The sequence below is a fragment of the Microcaecilia unicolor genome, chromosome 9, assembly GCF_901765095.1.
Source record: "Microcaecilia unicolor chromosome 9, aMicUni1.1, whole genome shotgun sequence".
In the NCBI taxonomy this organism is placed as follows: domain Eukaryota; kingdom Metazoa; phylum Chordata; class Amphibia; order Gymnophiona; family Siphonopidae; genus Microcaecilia; species Microcaecilia unicolor.
Genome location: NC_044039.1, coordinates 40,758,142 through 40,774,841, shown reverse-complemented (window position 1 = coordinate 40,774,841; position 16,700 = coordinate 40,758,142). Strand labels below are relative to the sequence as shown.

The window sequence follows — 16,700 nt, the reverse complement described above, 5'->3', positions numbered from 1 at the left end:
AGACCGTATAAGTCTGCCCAGCACCATCTCCGTCTCCCACCACCGGCTTTGCCACCCAATCTCGTCTAAGCTCCTTAGGATCCATTCCTTCTGAGCAGAATTCCTTTATGTAAGGCTGGCAGGGGTTGGGGACCCCCACCAGCAAAGGTACCTTGCGGCGGTGGCAGGGGGGGGGTCAGTAACTGGGGGAGCAGGCTAAAATGTGCCCCTCCACCTTGGGCTCTGGACCCCCCTTCTGCCAAGGTCTGGCTACGCCCCCCCCCCCCCCCCCCCCCCCCACGGTACAAAATAGAAAATTATTTTCTATTGTGGGAAACAGCATGCACCAACTTCAGAATTACCGCCGAGCACCCGCATTACCCTGGCATTAGCCCTACCGTGGCTTAGTAATAGGGCCCCGTAGTATATGATGGCTTGTATCACATCTCAAGCTTTTATCACTCCTTACTTGTCCCTCTTACTGCATACTAAAATGCACATTTTCTTTCATTTATTTGAAGTTATTAATCTAAATTGCTTCTAATATAGTTACGGAAAAAGAAACAGAATCATTGAGTTTCACCAAGTATTGATAGTTACTTGAAAACAGTAATAAAGTCAAGATTATTGATATAATTAGTAAGCCAGGATCCAGAAAACTTTGAACTGTGACAGAGTTCTATGAATAAGAATTAAATTATACCATGAGATCATTAGACAAATGGCTAGCATTGTGAATAATAATTAAGAACTTGCTGTGCAACAAAAGATTTGTTTCTCAGGCTTGTTGACTAGAATGGAGGAAAAAGAAAAGCAGCTGTGTTACAAATACTCAGATTGATTGGGCTGGTTTATCTTTTCTTTGTTATCAGTGGGAAATAATTTCCCAGAATTTGCCTGACTGAATCATATGTGCTAATACTGTACACAGGGGGGTCTTTTACAAAGCGCTAAATCAGGACTACCGCAACCCAACTTGGCTACTGGTGGTAATTCTGCCCCAAGTGCACACCATTTCTGGGAGAAAAGAACCCCCCCCCCCCCCCCCCAGAAATGGCTTGTGCAGTGGTAACCCAGCAGTAATTGGGCATTGCTGCATGCTGCCCAGTTACCACCAAGTTATCGTAGGAGCCCTTATAGCCACCTCAGTGGGTGGCGGTAAGGGCTCCCCACCACATGGCCATATGGTAAGAGTTCTCTTACCGCATGGCCATGTTTGGGGGCTTTTTACTTGCTGCAGTAAAAAGAGCCCTGGCGCACAGGAAAAACAGCCCCCGGCACTGTCAGAGGGCCCTTTTCCCCACAGCTTGGTAAAAGGACCCCACAATGAGGTATCTATTGACACAAGGGTGGCCTACCTATCATGCATCAAGAGCCAAGGACTCAGAATGCTCAATCCAAAGGAACCTCATGTAATCCATGTGAAGAAAAAAATATAAGGAGTTGATGTAACACAAGATCAGGCAAAGCAGTGCATTAATTAGGAATTCATAGAAAACTGGCATTTAAAAGGGATCTATGGGCTGGTTTTCAGGAAAAAGATTATATCATGGTAGGAATAATTATTTTATTTGCTTTCTTCCCTGCTGGAAAATTCTACAGGTTAGAACATTAGCTTTTTGTGGCTTTTTTAATTAGTATGTTGTACATCTAAGAGAAAATCTCACATTGCTTTCTATTGATATTGTGTTATTTAACAAGCAGTGTAGTGATACTTGTATAATAGGTAATTCAGCAAATCAAGCGAATAAAAATTTCCGATTCCAATCCTATTCACTAAACTTCTCCTTGATTTTCATTGACTGCTAGCAGATGTGCTGTATAGTGATGAGAACTACAACTAACCATATTTATTTTTTCCCCTTTCATTCTGGTAGTGAGTATGCCTACAAGTGAGACAGAATCTGTGAATACAGACAATGTAGGTGGTGGTGATATTGAAGGAGAAAACTGTGGAGCAAGGTTGGCGTGAGTATCCTCTTTATTATATTAGACAGTACCATTGAAAAATTATAGATTTAGTTGGGTCAATATTAAGATGATTTATCTGCTTAACCTGTAATCAATTGGGTAAATTATTATTTTTAGATGTCTCAGTTTTGTCGCTGGGTAAATGTTTTATTAGACAACTCACCCATATTAAATATATGTATACATCACAACACTGCCTCTTCTCCATCCAAACAATGCTCCCTGCAATGCCTGTGCATAGGTTACATACAATTTTCTAAATTTTCTTTCTCTGCATGTAAAACAGGATTTATATGTGGCAAAAACTTCAAAAATTATCCCAGTAATGTAAGGGAAAGTTTCAAACAACAGAACAATCAGAAAGTAGGGACGAACAAAGCCTTCCATACAAAAACAAGAAATATTTATTTTATTTTTATTTTTGTTACATTTGTATCCCGCGCTTTCCCACTCATGGCAGGCTCAATGCGGCTTACATGGGGCAATGGAGGGTTAAGTGACTTGCCCAGAGTCACAAAGTTAAAAATCCAAATTTATTTCCAAAGCACCAACAGTAAGTACAAAGGGACCTGACATGGTCTGTGTTTCGGTAGATAGACTGCCTGCCTCGGGTCATTCTCTGCACATGTAAAGACAAACACAATGAAAAATAATAAATACATGAACATATTTGAATCATTTATAAAACAATGAATTATACCTAAAAGAAATGCACATCACAAAAAGCATTTGTAAAAGGTAACAGACCAAGGGCCCTGTTTACTAAGATATGCTAGCATTTTTAGGGACCCTTTTACTAACCCACGTAGGCGCATACATGTGTCAGTTTGAACTACCGCCCAGCTACCACGTGGACCAGGCGGTAATTTCATTTTTTACGTACGTTCACTAAGTGCGGCAGAAATTTTCTGGCATGCAGTGCTAACCGAGTGGTAATCAGCATTGTACGCACATAGACAATTACCACCTGGTTAACATGTGAGACCTTACCACTAGGTCAGTGAGTGGCAGTAAGGTCTCAGGTCCAAAATGGACATGTGCCAAATTTTATTTTGTTGTACGTCCATTTTTGGCCAAAAAAGGCCTTTTGTGCAGGCACACTGAAAAATGGACCTGCACGCATATACTATACTAACACAGGCCAATTTTCAGCGCACCTTTGTAAAAGGACCCCTTAGAGCGTGCTAAAGATTAACGCGCACTGATGCTAGAAAACCCATATATTCCTATGGGTGTCTTTAGCGTTAGCACTTGCTAATTTTTAGCACATACTAACAAATGCTAGCGCACCTATTGCGCGGCTTAGTAAACATGGCCCCAAGGGTATGCACTAAAACATAACTATTCTGACAAACGTTGAAAAACTTTGTACAAAGATAAAGTATATAAAAATAAGGCCAATAAAAACATTAAAGAGCCCTTTTACAAAGGCATGTAGGCACCCACATGCGTCCAATGTGGATCAAATAGACACCACCACCTGGCTACCACGTGCCCCGGGTGGTAATTCCATTTTTGTTGTGCGCCCAAAACATGCGGTAGAAAATATTTTCTATTTTCTACCACGTGGCGCTTACCCAGTGGTAATCGGCAGTTTATGCACGCTGGCCACTTACTGCCCAGTTAGCACATGAGACCTTACTACTAAGTCAATGGGTTGCGGTAACGTCTCAGCCCGAAAATGGACACTTGCTCATTTTAATTTTGCTGCACGTCCATTTTCCAGCAAAAAAAAAAAGACTTTTTTCCAGGTGAGCTGAGCAAATGGACCTGTGTGCGTCCAAAACACACGCCTACACCAGCACAGGCCACTTCTAGGCTTGCCTTAGTAAAAAGGCCCCTAAATGACATCTCAGTAAGTACATAAGATGAATCTAAAATTAGTACTAATAAATCACTATTAATAATGAAGCAAGAGAACGTAATATATTGTCAGAGATGCATATAATCAAATAATGTTGCCATTATTTTTGTAGACAGACAGAAAATACCTAATTAATACTTTAAAATACAACTGTCACGAACAAAAATATATACGTCAAAAGTGGAATAATGCATACTGAATCATACACATACTAAAAATACTGTCAAACGGCTACTGTTAAAAACAACAATGGGGCTGTAGGTAGTTTTTTTGTATAAAACTCTATAAATAGCATATATAAAACATGGAAGGATAAATAAATCAATAAGAGACATCCAATGTATGAATGTATCATAGAAACAAAAAGGAAGGAGACAGCCAATATACGGATGTGGGCACAGATATTTTACTCCAAAGCTTATGTATCTATGGGGTTCTTTTACCAAGCTGCGGGGGGAAAAGGCCCTGTGCTAGTGGTGAGGGCCGTTTTTACCACCAAGTTACCGCTGTGGAAACCATTTCCAGGGGTTTTAATTTTCCCCTGGAAATAGCATGCACTCATGGCGGAACTACCGCTGGCGGCCATGTTGGGTCAGCGGTAGTCCCAATTTAGCGTTCGGTAAGCCCGCGTTGGGTTTACCAATGCTTTGTAAAAGACCCCCTATGTGACTGCATAAAAATTATAAATGTACTGAAGGAAAACAAATTTCCAATAATTCAGAGAGATTAACAGGTGAATACATATGCTTAAAAATCCTGTCCTGGTCGGTGCTGTAACACTGATTACAATGTATATTGGGAGTCTGTGTGTTGAGGATTGACAGATACCCCCATCAAAAAACAAGAACTAACAATCTGAATCTACATTATTATTATTAGGATTTTGCTCACACCTTTAGCTCAAGGTGAGTTACATTCAGGTACACTGGATGTGTCTCTGTCCCAGGAGGGCTCACAATCTAAGTTTGTACCTGAGGCAATGAAGGGTTAAATGACTTGCCCAAGATCACAAGGAACAGCAGTGGGTATTTGAACCATCCACCTCTGGATTTCAAGACCAGTACTCTAATCACTAGGCCACTCCTCCACTCCATTGTCTGTCTCTCATTGATTTATTTTTCCTTCCGTGATTCATATATTACTACTACTACTACTATTTAGCATTTCTATAGCGCTACAAGGCATATATGCTATTTATATATTGTATTAGAGTTTTATAAAAAAAGATACTACTTACAGCCCTGTTGTTGTTTTTAACAGTAGCCGTTTGACATTATTTTTAGTATGTGTATGATTCAGTATGCATAATTCTGCTTTTCACTTACATATCTTTGTTCTTGACAGTTGTGTTTTAAAATATTAATTACATATTTTCTGTCTGTCTACACAAATAACAACATTATGTATTTATAGTGCACGCTGTATCTGCTCTTATTTGTCTATACTTCAAATATTGAGGGGTCCATTTCCAAAGGCACACTAGCATTTTTAGCGCACGCTAAAAATAAGGACATTCTAAATGCTAGAAACACCCATAGGAATATATGGGTATCTGTAGTGTTTAGCGCACATTAAAGCAGCATGCATTAAAAATGCTAGCAAACCTTTGTAAAAGACCCCTTAACTGTATTGTAAGATGATTGTGGTATCTTTATTATTGCCTGCTTAATTTCAATTGTTAGCCATATTGAACTTAAGTATAACTTTGAATGATGTGGGGTGTAAATAAATAAATATTAAGTCCCCTTGCTTCATTATTAATAGTGGTCTATTTATTAGTATTCATTTTAGATTCATCTTATGTACTTATTGAGATGTCATTTAGGGTCCCTTTTACTAAGATGCGCTAGTGGATTTAGCATGCGCTAAAAATTAGTGTGCTCTAAATGCTAAAATGCCCATTATATTGCTATGGGTATCTTAGCATTTAGCATGAGCTAATCATTAATGAATGCTAAATCCACTAGCATGCCTTAGTAAAAGGGGTCCATAATGTTTTTATTGGCCTTACTTTTATGTACTTTAGCTTTGTATACAGTTGTTCAATGTTTTTGCATGACCAGGGATTGACCCCTGACCCAGGCTATGTATCTGCCGAAACACAGACTGTGTCAGGTCCCTTTGTACTTATTGTTGGTGCTTTGGAAATAAATTTGGACTTTTAGTTTGGGATATTTCTTGTTTTTATGAGGAAAGCTTTGTTCATCCCTTCTTTCTGATTGTTCTATTCCAGATTACGTGGGGATTTTTTTAAGCAAATTTCTAACAAGCCATTGCCATGGTAAACCATTCCTTTTCCACACAAAAACAGCTTTGAGAATTATCATCTGTGATGAATCCTGAGATAAAATCATTGCTGGACTACTGTAGCACCCTTTACATTATTACATTAGGCTTCCGTGACTGGTGTCATGATTGTTAGTGTAAGTGGAACCAGGCAAGATAATTCATTGGTCACAAGTTTAAATTTTGGTGGGAATTCATTGGAGGGAGGAAAATTATGTTGGTCACATTCTTGAAATTTTAGAAGGGGAGAAAAAGACATTGATCTTTGGCACCGGCCCCTTTTGTGCTAAACTTCCTTTGAATGAGTGGTTGCCATGCTTTGTTTAAGATTAATCCTTTGTCTCAACTGAGGTTACATGAGTGTCTTACTCTCCACCACCTCTTTGATACTTCTCAGCCACCAGCGAGCTATCTTTTTGTTATCAAATTTAATCATATGGCCAGTTGTTTTGCATGGAGAATTATGACTATGTTGTTTTCGCGGGTTGTGTTGCTCAGAAGTTTTAGGGCCTGAGAAGTGATCATTTTGCTGTAGCCATTGACTAAGAAAGTGTCCTGGAGGGGGTTCTTTCTTCCTGAAGATTGCCTGGACCTTAAACTATTAGTACCATATTTATTAGTGTGCATAGAATGCTTCTTTTTATGGCCAGATGGTAGGGGGACTTCTCATGGAGATAACGGTTGGTATAGTTGGGTTTCCTTTATATGGTGTTACCCAGGTTTTCTTCTGTTTGCTTTTTGGCCATTACATCCAGAAAGGGAAGACATCTGTTAATCTCCATGAGGAACTTTATGTTGGAGTGGCCGCTATTCAGATGGTTCAGAAAATCACAGAGGGTTTCCCCATCCATGTGGCCAAATAATAAACTTATCATGCACATAATGGATCCAGAGTTTGGGTTTGAAATTGCACTATCTTTTATGATGGCTTTGAGAGATTCCATGAATAGGTTGGCCATCACCAGAGAGCCCTTATTAGAATAGATCTGGACGCAAACTTTTTCTGATGCCTAAATTTGGGCTCCATTTACTGAATCTGTATATTCAGATCTGTATATAATCTTAATATGTATATTTCTAATATTACATAATTTTACTCCTATTTCTAAGATTCAATTTGCCATCTCCAAGTTCACTCCATTAATTGTATTTATGTTTGATCATTTTACTTTTGTTGCTGTATATTCGCTGCAACTTTGGATGTTCCTGCTATTGATTCACAGATATTAGGTTTTTGTCTTCAAAACCTGTAGAGCACTGGGAAGCCATATATTTACATCACACAGGGACTCCTGAAGCAGGCCTCTTTGGCCAAAACACGATTCGCGTCAAGTCCATTATCTAATATAATAATTTGCTATGTGAACGTTCTAAAGTGTCTCACTGGAATCGTAACCACCTGCTGACGTCACTGGCCAGCAGTAGAACCATGCTTGCCTGACGTCAGCAGGGGGTTACGATCCCAGTGAGAGACGCACGTTGAAGAACAGCGGGAGCAGGCAGAGACGTCCCTACGTGCACATCCCCCCCCCCTCCAAAATGACCAACCCCCCTCTGCTACCCTCCCCTCCCCCCCTCTTACTGGGGTCCCGGCGGCAGCAGTGAAGAGCCTCGTGAGTCTGCTGCCTTCCCTTCTCTTTGCTCTCAGCTCTGACTCTGGTCCCGCCCTTGCGGAAACAGGAAATGAGGGTGGGACCAGAGTCAGAGCTGAGAGCGAAGAGAAGGGAAGGCAACAGACTTGCGAGGCTCTTCACTGCTGCCGCCGGGACCCTGGTAAGAGGGGGGGAGGGGAGGGTAGCAGAGGGGGGTTGGCGATTTTGGAGGGGGCGACGTGCACGTAGGGGGATGGGTGGGGCCAGTGTCGGGGAGGGGAGGGCCGCGGGTGGAGGCATCGCAAGGACGTGTCTGTGAGACAGAGAGGAGGGGGGACTGGAACTCGGGGGAGGGATAGAGGGAAGGAGAGAGAGAGAGAGGGAGGGAGGGCCTGGAAATCGGAAGGGAAGAAAGTGGGACTTGGAGGGGACAGAGGGAGAGAGTGAGGGAGGGAGAGAGGGATAACCTTGCTAGCGCCCATTTCATTTCATACCGAAACAGGCCTTTTTTTACTAGTACTTTGAATAAAGCTTCTGATGTGAACTCTTTGAGTCCGTTGGATGTGTTTTGCATCATCTTTGGTGTCACCTTCGCTTTGTTTGCCTGCTCATACTGACCTGTGTGAAGGTCTTCTGTTCTTCAGTGCTTGTCGATAACAAACTTTTATGTCAAGCTGAACCTGCTGTACAGCACCTTGGGTAAATCCCTTCATAAGGTGATTAACAATTCCCAATAAATTAATACATAAAATGATAAGGTCCAGCGATGGAACAAAGATTTCTGACACCACCCTGCAAACAAATTTGCATCCTTCTTTCCCCCTCAAAGTACTGCTATGGCCACCATCACCCTATCTCCACTGCTGCACCGTATAGTAAGGAATTCTGGTGCAAGTCTTCAGTCTTATACTGTGTCATTTAAACCTAAAGAGCCAAGCTACATGTGCAGAGAGGGCCAGTGCAAGCCAGTGCAAGGTTTATGATGCTCCCAGATGTCACATTCCCTTTCCATGCCTACCATGATTCCCATGTTGCACCAGCCCTGATAAGGTAGAAGTACCAATCAATCACTAAAAGCCTATTTATACAGAAATGGTCTCCAAAATCAGCATCCTGATCTTTTGCTTTGTTGATTTTAAGTTGTATACCACATTGGATAGCTTATCTAAATAAAGAAAAACCTGGAAACATTTTTAAGAATATTAAGAGCAAATAAATAAAACCAACAGCACATAATTATAAAACAATAGGTCATAAAATATAAATAATTGACTACAAATAGTTATCAGCTTTTCAAGCAACAAATCAAAGAACAATAACTGGCTGTACCAGGCAGTCTTAATAAAATAAAAATTCACGAGTTCATATTGTCAAGAACTTAGAAAATCATAAAATCTCATAGTAGAAAGGACATTTTCTTAGTGTCAAACTGTGTACCTGATAAATTCACTGGGGCCCTGTGAGGAGTTATACAGAACACTGCCCCTCACAGTTAATAGTCCCCGAGCCTCAGATAGCCCTAATCACCTTAAAACCAATAGTCCCGCCCAGGAAGGAGGTAAGATGGGAGGGGTGGAGACGGAACCAGGAAGTATAAAAGGCAGGGCCAGTGAGGTTAAGGAGGCCCAGGGAAGGAAGCCCCAGCATATGCCTTTACAACCAAATGTTTAGTGACTGTGACCTGGCTGAGGTAAGCCAGCTTTTGGATTTGAGACTTGTAAGCCCTGTTCTGGAGCCAGACCTGGAAACAGAGAGAGAGAGAGAGAGAGAAGAACTTACAGGCTGTGTATGGAGCATTGGAGCCGACTCTTGGGTGCTGTGAGTGATTGAGCACCCCCAATATTGAGAAAAGTCCTTGTATGTGTCCAAGGAGGGGTTATTTCCAATGGGCTTAGCACCCCCAGTAATTTTGAAAAGTTGGCTCCTATGGTTTGGAGCATGGCAATCAATAGCCACAGACTGTGTTTTGGGCCCTGCCAGCCACAGGCCCTGGTTAAGACTGTGTTCTGAACTAAGACACTTTTCATCTTTTGTTCTTGGCCCTGTGACAAAACAGGTCTCAAGTTTCTGTTAAAAAACACTTTCATTTTTATACCTTTGTCCAGTTGTGTTATTGTGCAGGCCCACCCTCAAACCTCACTTGCTGTATCGCATGTGGTGTAAAAAGTGGGATCTTGAGCTTGTCCTGCCCAAGGAAGCCTGATCCTTGACCTCTGGGGCTCTGGACCTATTGAAGATATGTGCTCACCATGCAGATGAGGCTAAAGAAAGCCAATGAGGTTGCCAAGCTTTGCCTTGAGAAGGCTCAAGTGGGTCAAGCCTCAGCCTACAACTAGAAAGCGGCCAGGGGATACAGTCCTAATCCTTTTACCCTCTTCCAAAAGTAAACTGTTATACTAATGGCAAGGTCTTTAGGGTGGCACAACCTGACAAGAGGGACAAGGTGAAGGTTTTCTATGTCAGCTTGTTGGAGAAGTGGGTCCATATGACAGCTGCCCTAGTTCAAAGACACAATTTTAGACCGGAGGTCCTGATAGACTCATTTGGCGACCAGCTCTCTGATTCATGGAAGGCTGACCTGGAGCAGTTGGTACGCCAGAATGAAGATGTTGTTTTCCAAAAGGCCAGAGTTGGACTCACCTTGCAACCCAGGATATTTTCACTGAACCAGGAGTGGTAGTCTGGCAGTGTCCCTATCTAATCCCAGAAACCTGGCAGCAAGCAGTGGTGAAAGAAAATGTTAAAATGCTAGAACTGGGAGTTATCTCCCATTGTTCTGGTACCAAAACCAGATGGGAGTATTTGGTTTTGCATTGATTTCTGGAAGGTGAATGCTGTGTCCATGCTAGAGGCCTATCCATTGCCAAGGGTGGATGAACTCATTAAGTAGCTGGGAAGGGCCTGATTCATTTTGACCCTGGATCTGACCATGGGATATTGGCAGGTACCTCTTACCCCAGCCACCAAGGAGAAGAAAGCCTTTTCAACACCCCAGGGTTTGTTCCAGTTCACAGAGCTCCCGTTCGGCCTAGATGGAGCTCCAGATACCTTCTAGTGCCTTGTAGATCACATACTTTGATCCCCATGGCAACTAAGCAACTGCATACTTAGATGATGTTCCCAGATTGCTTCTTAAAGGGCCCAGTGCTTGCAATAAAGAGATGCCTCCTCACTCTTCCCCCTGCATGAAGACTCTCCCACCCCAAAGTTAAGCCCCAAAACATTTCCCTCCACTCTAAAGACTCCCACCCAAATATAGCCAAAGCATCCCCACCCTCCCTTAGGTTCTCCCTTGTATCTGGTGGGTTGGAGGCAGAAGCAATCCCCACTCACTTTTGCCTCTTCTGGCAGCAGGATCAAATTGGCACCAGTGACCCCTAGCAGTTGATCACAAGTGGCATTATTTTTGTACCATAGGAGTCAGTAATCTGTGCTACCACTGACTGGTGATATCCTTAGTAAATTAAGATGCAGTAAAAGTCTGATTTTTACCACATCTTGATAACTACCTCTCATTGTTAACTGTGAGCATAAAGTTGAGATGTGCATTCATTTGGTTTAATAATTTAAGGTACAAAAAAAAAGAGCATGCAAAATTGATTTAATGTGCACTAAACTGTGAATTAATGCATAACCAGTCCCACAATCAGCCTTCCTCATTACTGCTTCTGCTCTATGGAATGCTCTGCCTATTTCACTCCTCTCTGAATATGTTAGAGATTCACCTCTTCTCTTAGGCTTTCTAGGGTTCATTGATACATTGAGTATCTGGATGTGTGGGAACAACCTCTCCATTATTTTCCTACCCTGATCCTTCTGTGTTTGCTTTCCTATCCATGATTATGGTTCCTTTCTCATGTTTCTCTCATTATTAATTATGTAAACCGCTTTGGTTGTCATAACAAAAAGGTGGTATAATAAATATCTAATAAACATTAAAAAATTATTATGTTCATTATCATTTTTTACTTATAAAAATGTTTGAAATGAACTGAAAAAAATGTATGAAACTTGGCAAAAAGTCCAAAAACTAATGAAAAGTATTTTCCTATGTATATCTGTAACTTCTAACCTACTAAATTATAAAGGCTGATTTTGTACTTTGTAAAAACAAAAAAAAGGTGAAACATTGTGACAATAAGGGTCACAATGTTCCTGGATGGAATTCAGGGAAGGACACAGTAATCCCCAGCGTCCCTAAGACTTTAAGGGAGAAGTTATCAATATGGGCTGCTGTTAAGATGAAATATTTTATTGTTAACCCAGGTTTATCGTTTATCGTTTATTATTTTTACTATACTGTAACTCATTGCAAGGCAAATCAGAACGGTTCACAAAGTATAATTATACAATAAAACAATAACGAATTAAGAACTCCAAAAGTGGCCGGTCGAGGTTATTAGTAACTAGGTCTCGTTAGATAAAATGGAACCTGTGCTAAAGTAGCATGAGTTAGGGAACTTAGTTATCAATGTGGGCTGCTGTTGACATATGTTATTTTACCACTAATTTCTGACGTTGTAGCATAGGACTTATTTTATTCAATGAGACCTACCCGCTGATATTCAAAGGTATTTAACCATCCAGACACGGCCGCTGACCAGTTAAATAGCACATCGGTGCCTAACCGTGGATACTCCATGGGAGATAACTGGTTATCCCACACTAAACATCCACAGTTAGCAGCTAGTCACTAACCAACTATATCACGCGACATAGCTGGGTTAGGAGTGGATCTTCACCACTTAACCAGCTATATTCAGTGGTTAAAATAGGCCACATAAATAGCAGGCCTGTCTTTAACTACTAATAATTAACCGGTTAACGCTGAATATCGGCTTAACCAGTTAACTTTCTAGCAGTTTCAAAAAACTCAGATATTCAGCAGTGGACAGCAAAACCGCTGCCTGTCACCAGCTGAATATTGGGCCCCTAGTTATTAATAATTGGGGTTAACAATAAGACAAAACATCATAACGGTAGCACACATTAATAACTCCCCTCCCCCCCAGAAAGAATACATGTATATCTACTGCACTGAAAACCTGGATGCATGGTAAAAGAAATGATAACCTGTAGATTTGACTGATTTCTACTTCTACAACCTGTGTCTTCTTTCAATACACGATGTTAATCTTTGTCAAACAATTTGTCCTGTCCATCCAGGAACAGAAAGCAAAGATCAAGTTCAGAAATTTACAAAACAAAAATACTAACATGTTTAGTTGTTTTGAGGTCCAGAGAGTTTTCCTAAGTATTTCCATATTGTCCCCGTCAGTGGTAGCCTAAGACTAGCAGGTTACCATGTGGGAGGCCCTACAGTTTTAAAGCTAGACTAGTTTGACCTTGGCTATTCAAGTCAGAGCAACCTGCAGTAACTTTTAAATATTTCCCTGCAGAACAAAATCTAGAATAGGGGCCCACTCGGAGCCATCTTCTCTGAATGTCTAAACTCCAGAATGAATGATGATTTTGTTCCCTTGTCTCCAGCAAGTGTCAAAAGAAGCCATGATGATTGCTCTCTGGTTGTCTGATTTTAGAATAAAACTGCCTGGGATGACAATAGCTGTCTGTCAGGTTATCATTAAGAACAAATGTTGTTGCTGTTCATTCTCATTTAAACCATGACATCCTTACATTCCATAGGATACTGGAAAAAGCTTTATACCTTGCAGGTGTCATAAGACTGTGCTGTCTCTTTACACCTCTTAGACAGGCAGCTTCAGTGTGGAGGCGGACAGTTTCAGTATCTCTCACCTATCTTCTGGCAACAGTTTGTACCCGTGCAAGCCAAAGGACATTATAGTATGTTCAGGGTGAACTTGTGAAGCCATTGCAGAGCTGTGCAGAACTAGCAGCATTTCCTTCCATTGATTTCAAGACAGTGTTAAGTTTATTGGCTAAACCAAAAATGGATATAGAATATGAAAACCCTACAAATAAGAACATTGTTTGAGAATGGTGCATGCACTGCCACCCAAGATATATGTCCATTATTTTATGTTCATCACTGAATTTAAATACAGGCTGGAATTATAACGTGGAGGGGCATAATCGAACGGCGCCAGCCATCTATATGGCCGGCCATCTTCGGGGCCGGCTCCGCAAAGGGGCGAAGCCAACCGTATTATCGAAAAAGATGGCCGGCCATCTTTTCTTTCGATAATACGGTTGGGGCTGGCTAAATCTCAACATTTAGGTCAAATGTTGAGATCGCCGGGTTTAGAGATGGCCGGCTTCGGTTTTCGGCCACAATGGAAACCGGGCCCGGCCATCTCAAATCCGGCGACATACAAGCCCTTTGGTTGTGGGAGGAGCCAACATTTGTAGTGCACTGTTTCCCCTCACATGCTAGGACACCAACCGGGCACCCTAGGGGGCACTGCAGTGGACTTCAAAAATTGCTCCCAGGTGCATACCTCACTTACCTTGTGTACTGAGTCCCCCAAATCCCCCCCCCCCAAAACCCTCTCCCCACAACTCTACACCACTAACATAGCCCTTAGGGATGAAGGGGGGCACCTAGATGTGGGTACAGTGGGTTTTGGGGGCTTTTGGAGGGCTCCCATTTACCACCACAAGTGTAACAGGTAGAGGGGGGATGGGCCTGGGTCCACCTGCCTGAAGTGCATTGCACCCACAAAATACTGCTCCAGGGACCTGCATACTGCTGTCAGGGAGCTGGGTATGACATTTCAGGCTGGCATACAGGCTGGCAAAATATGTTTTTTTAATTTTATTTTTGGGTGGGAGGGGATTGGTGACCACTGGGGGAGTAAGGGGAGGTCATCCCTGTTTCCCTCCGGTGGTCATCTGATCAATTAGGGCACTTTTTTGAGACTTGGTCCTAAAAATAAATGGACCAAGTGCAGCCGGCGAAATGCTCATCAGAGCCGGCCATATTTTTTCCATTATCAGGCGAAGCCGGCCATCTCGTATCCATGCCCCCGCCCCGCTCCGTCCCACCCCATCCCGCCTTCTGCACCCTGCCTTGAAGTTTGGCCGGCTCCATGACGGAAAGCAGTTGGCACCGGTCAAAATCGGCTTTCGATTATACCGATTTGGCCGGCTTCAGGAGATCGCCGGCCATCTCCTGATTTGTGTTGGAAAATGGGCGTCGATCTCCTTCGAAAATAAGCTGGATATTGTTCAGATCTTTGGTCCATAGCTTGGGAGTTCCTGTTTAATTATGATGCTTTGTGAGAAAAATGACACATCTAGCGATTGTATTGCTATGCTGCTATATATATAGATATGCTTAATTTCATTCTTTCCTGGATGACTGTAGTCGTATTTGTTTTGCCTGCTAAAATTGTATTGTTTTGTCTGCTGAAATTGTATTGTCTTAATGTTTTTGATTTTTATTTTTAAATATTTTTAATGAGAAGTTTGCACTATTTTATTTTGTACGTTCTTATGTTCACTGCCTAGAATTGCAAGATACCGTGGTTTATAGATTTTAAAAACAAATAAATGACATACGCTAGTATTCTATAATGGCAATTTTGCATGTAATTGCTGGTATAGAATTGGTGCTTAGCACCCAAATTTTTGTCACCTAACATATGGTCAGTTTCTTGAATTAATCCATATATGCATTTGCATCACTAGAGAATGGAATACATGACTTATAAAGGTTATTTGATGATCACATTTGCCTCATTGTCTTCACTTCTGCAGCAACCTTTGTGGTTGTTTCATCCTGTCTTTATAAGAATATAAGAATAGCTGTATTAGTTCAGATCATTGGTTTATCTAGCCCAGTATCCTGTTTTCAACAGTGGCCAATCCAGGTCACAAGTACCTAGCAGAAACCCAAATAGTGGCAACATTCCATGCTACCAATCCCAGGGCAAGCAATGGCTTCCCCCATGTCTATCTCAATAACAGACTATGGACTTTTCCCCCAGGAATTTGTAAAAATACAAATTTTTAAATCCAGATACGCTAACCGCTGTTACCACATCATCCGACAAGTTCCAGAGCTTAACTATTTGTTGAGTGTAAAACTATTCCCACCTACTTGTTTTAAAAGTATTTTCATGAACTTCATTGAGTGTCCCCTAGTCTCTGTACTGTTTGAAAGAATAAAAAAAATCAATTCATTTTACCTGTTCTATACCACGCAAGATTTTGTAGCCCTCAATCATATCTCCACTCAGCCGTCTCTTTTCCAAGCTGAAAAGGCCTAACCTCTTTAGCTTTTCCTCTTATGAGAGGAGTTCCATCCCCTTTATCATTTTGGTTGCTCTTCTTTGAACCTTTTCTAATTCCACTATATCTTTTTTGAGATGTGGTGACCAGTATTGGAATGCAATAATCAAGATGAGGGTGCACCATGCAGCAATACAGATGCATAATAGTATTCTCGGTCTTATTTGACATCCCTTTCCTAATAATTTCTAGCATCTTGTTTGATTTTCTGGCTGCCGCCACACATTGGGAAGAATATTTTAGTGTATAGTCTACAATGACACTAGATCTTTTCCTTGGGTGCTGACTCCCAAGGTTGACCCTAGCATCAGGTAACTATGATTTGGATTACTCTTCCCAGTGTGCATCACTTAGTATTTGTCCACATTAAATTTCATCTGCCATGTGGATGCCAAGTCTTCCAAATTCTTAAGGTCTTCCTGCAATTTTTCACAGTCAGCGCAGTAAATACCGAAGGGAGGATAGCAGCCATAGAGCCGTATAAAAATGCAAAATAAAAGGTGCGGGAAGACACGGGACCAGTGCTGCTGTCGGCATCTTAACAAAACCACACTGCTACAGAATGCCATGGGTTTTTAAGAATTTTTATGGAGCAAGGAGTTAGGCTTAAACTGAAAATAATCACAGCAGAAATTTAAAAAACAGAAATAATCCAGCACCTCAACGGAAGGGGGAAGACAGACAGGCCTGGAAATGTGGAAATGGTGAAGGTTGGGAGGTCAAACAGGAAAGAGTAGAGGCTGATCAAAGGAGGATTCCACCACTGGAGATGTTATGGAGAAACACTTTATTGA

The 16,700-nt window shown here is 41.6% G+C and overlaps 1 protein-coding gene across 1 annotated transcript in view; it reads left to right on the top strand.

Annotated features, from left to right (window-relative positions):
- The window catches only part of CACNA1C (calcium voltage-gated channel subunit alpha1 C), a 1,308,019-nt gene that overhangs the window by 921,916 nt on the left and 369,403 nt on the right, over positions 1 to 16,700 (top strand). The window contains 1 exon segment of the mRNA XM_030214166.1: positions 1,857 to 1,947. Coding sequence (XP_030070026.1) covers positions 1,857 to 1,947 — 91 coding nt within the window.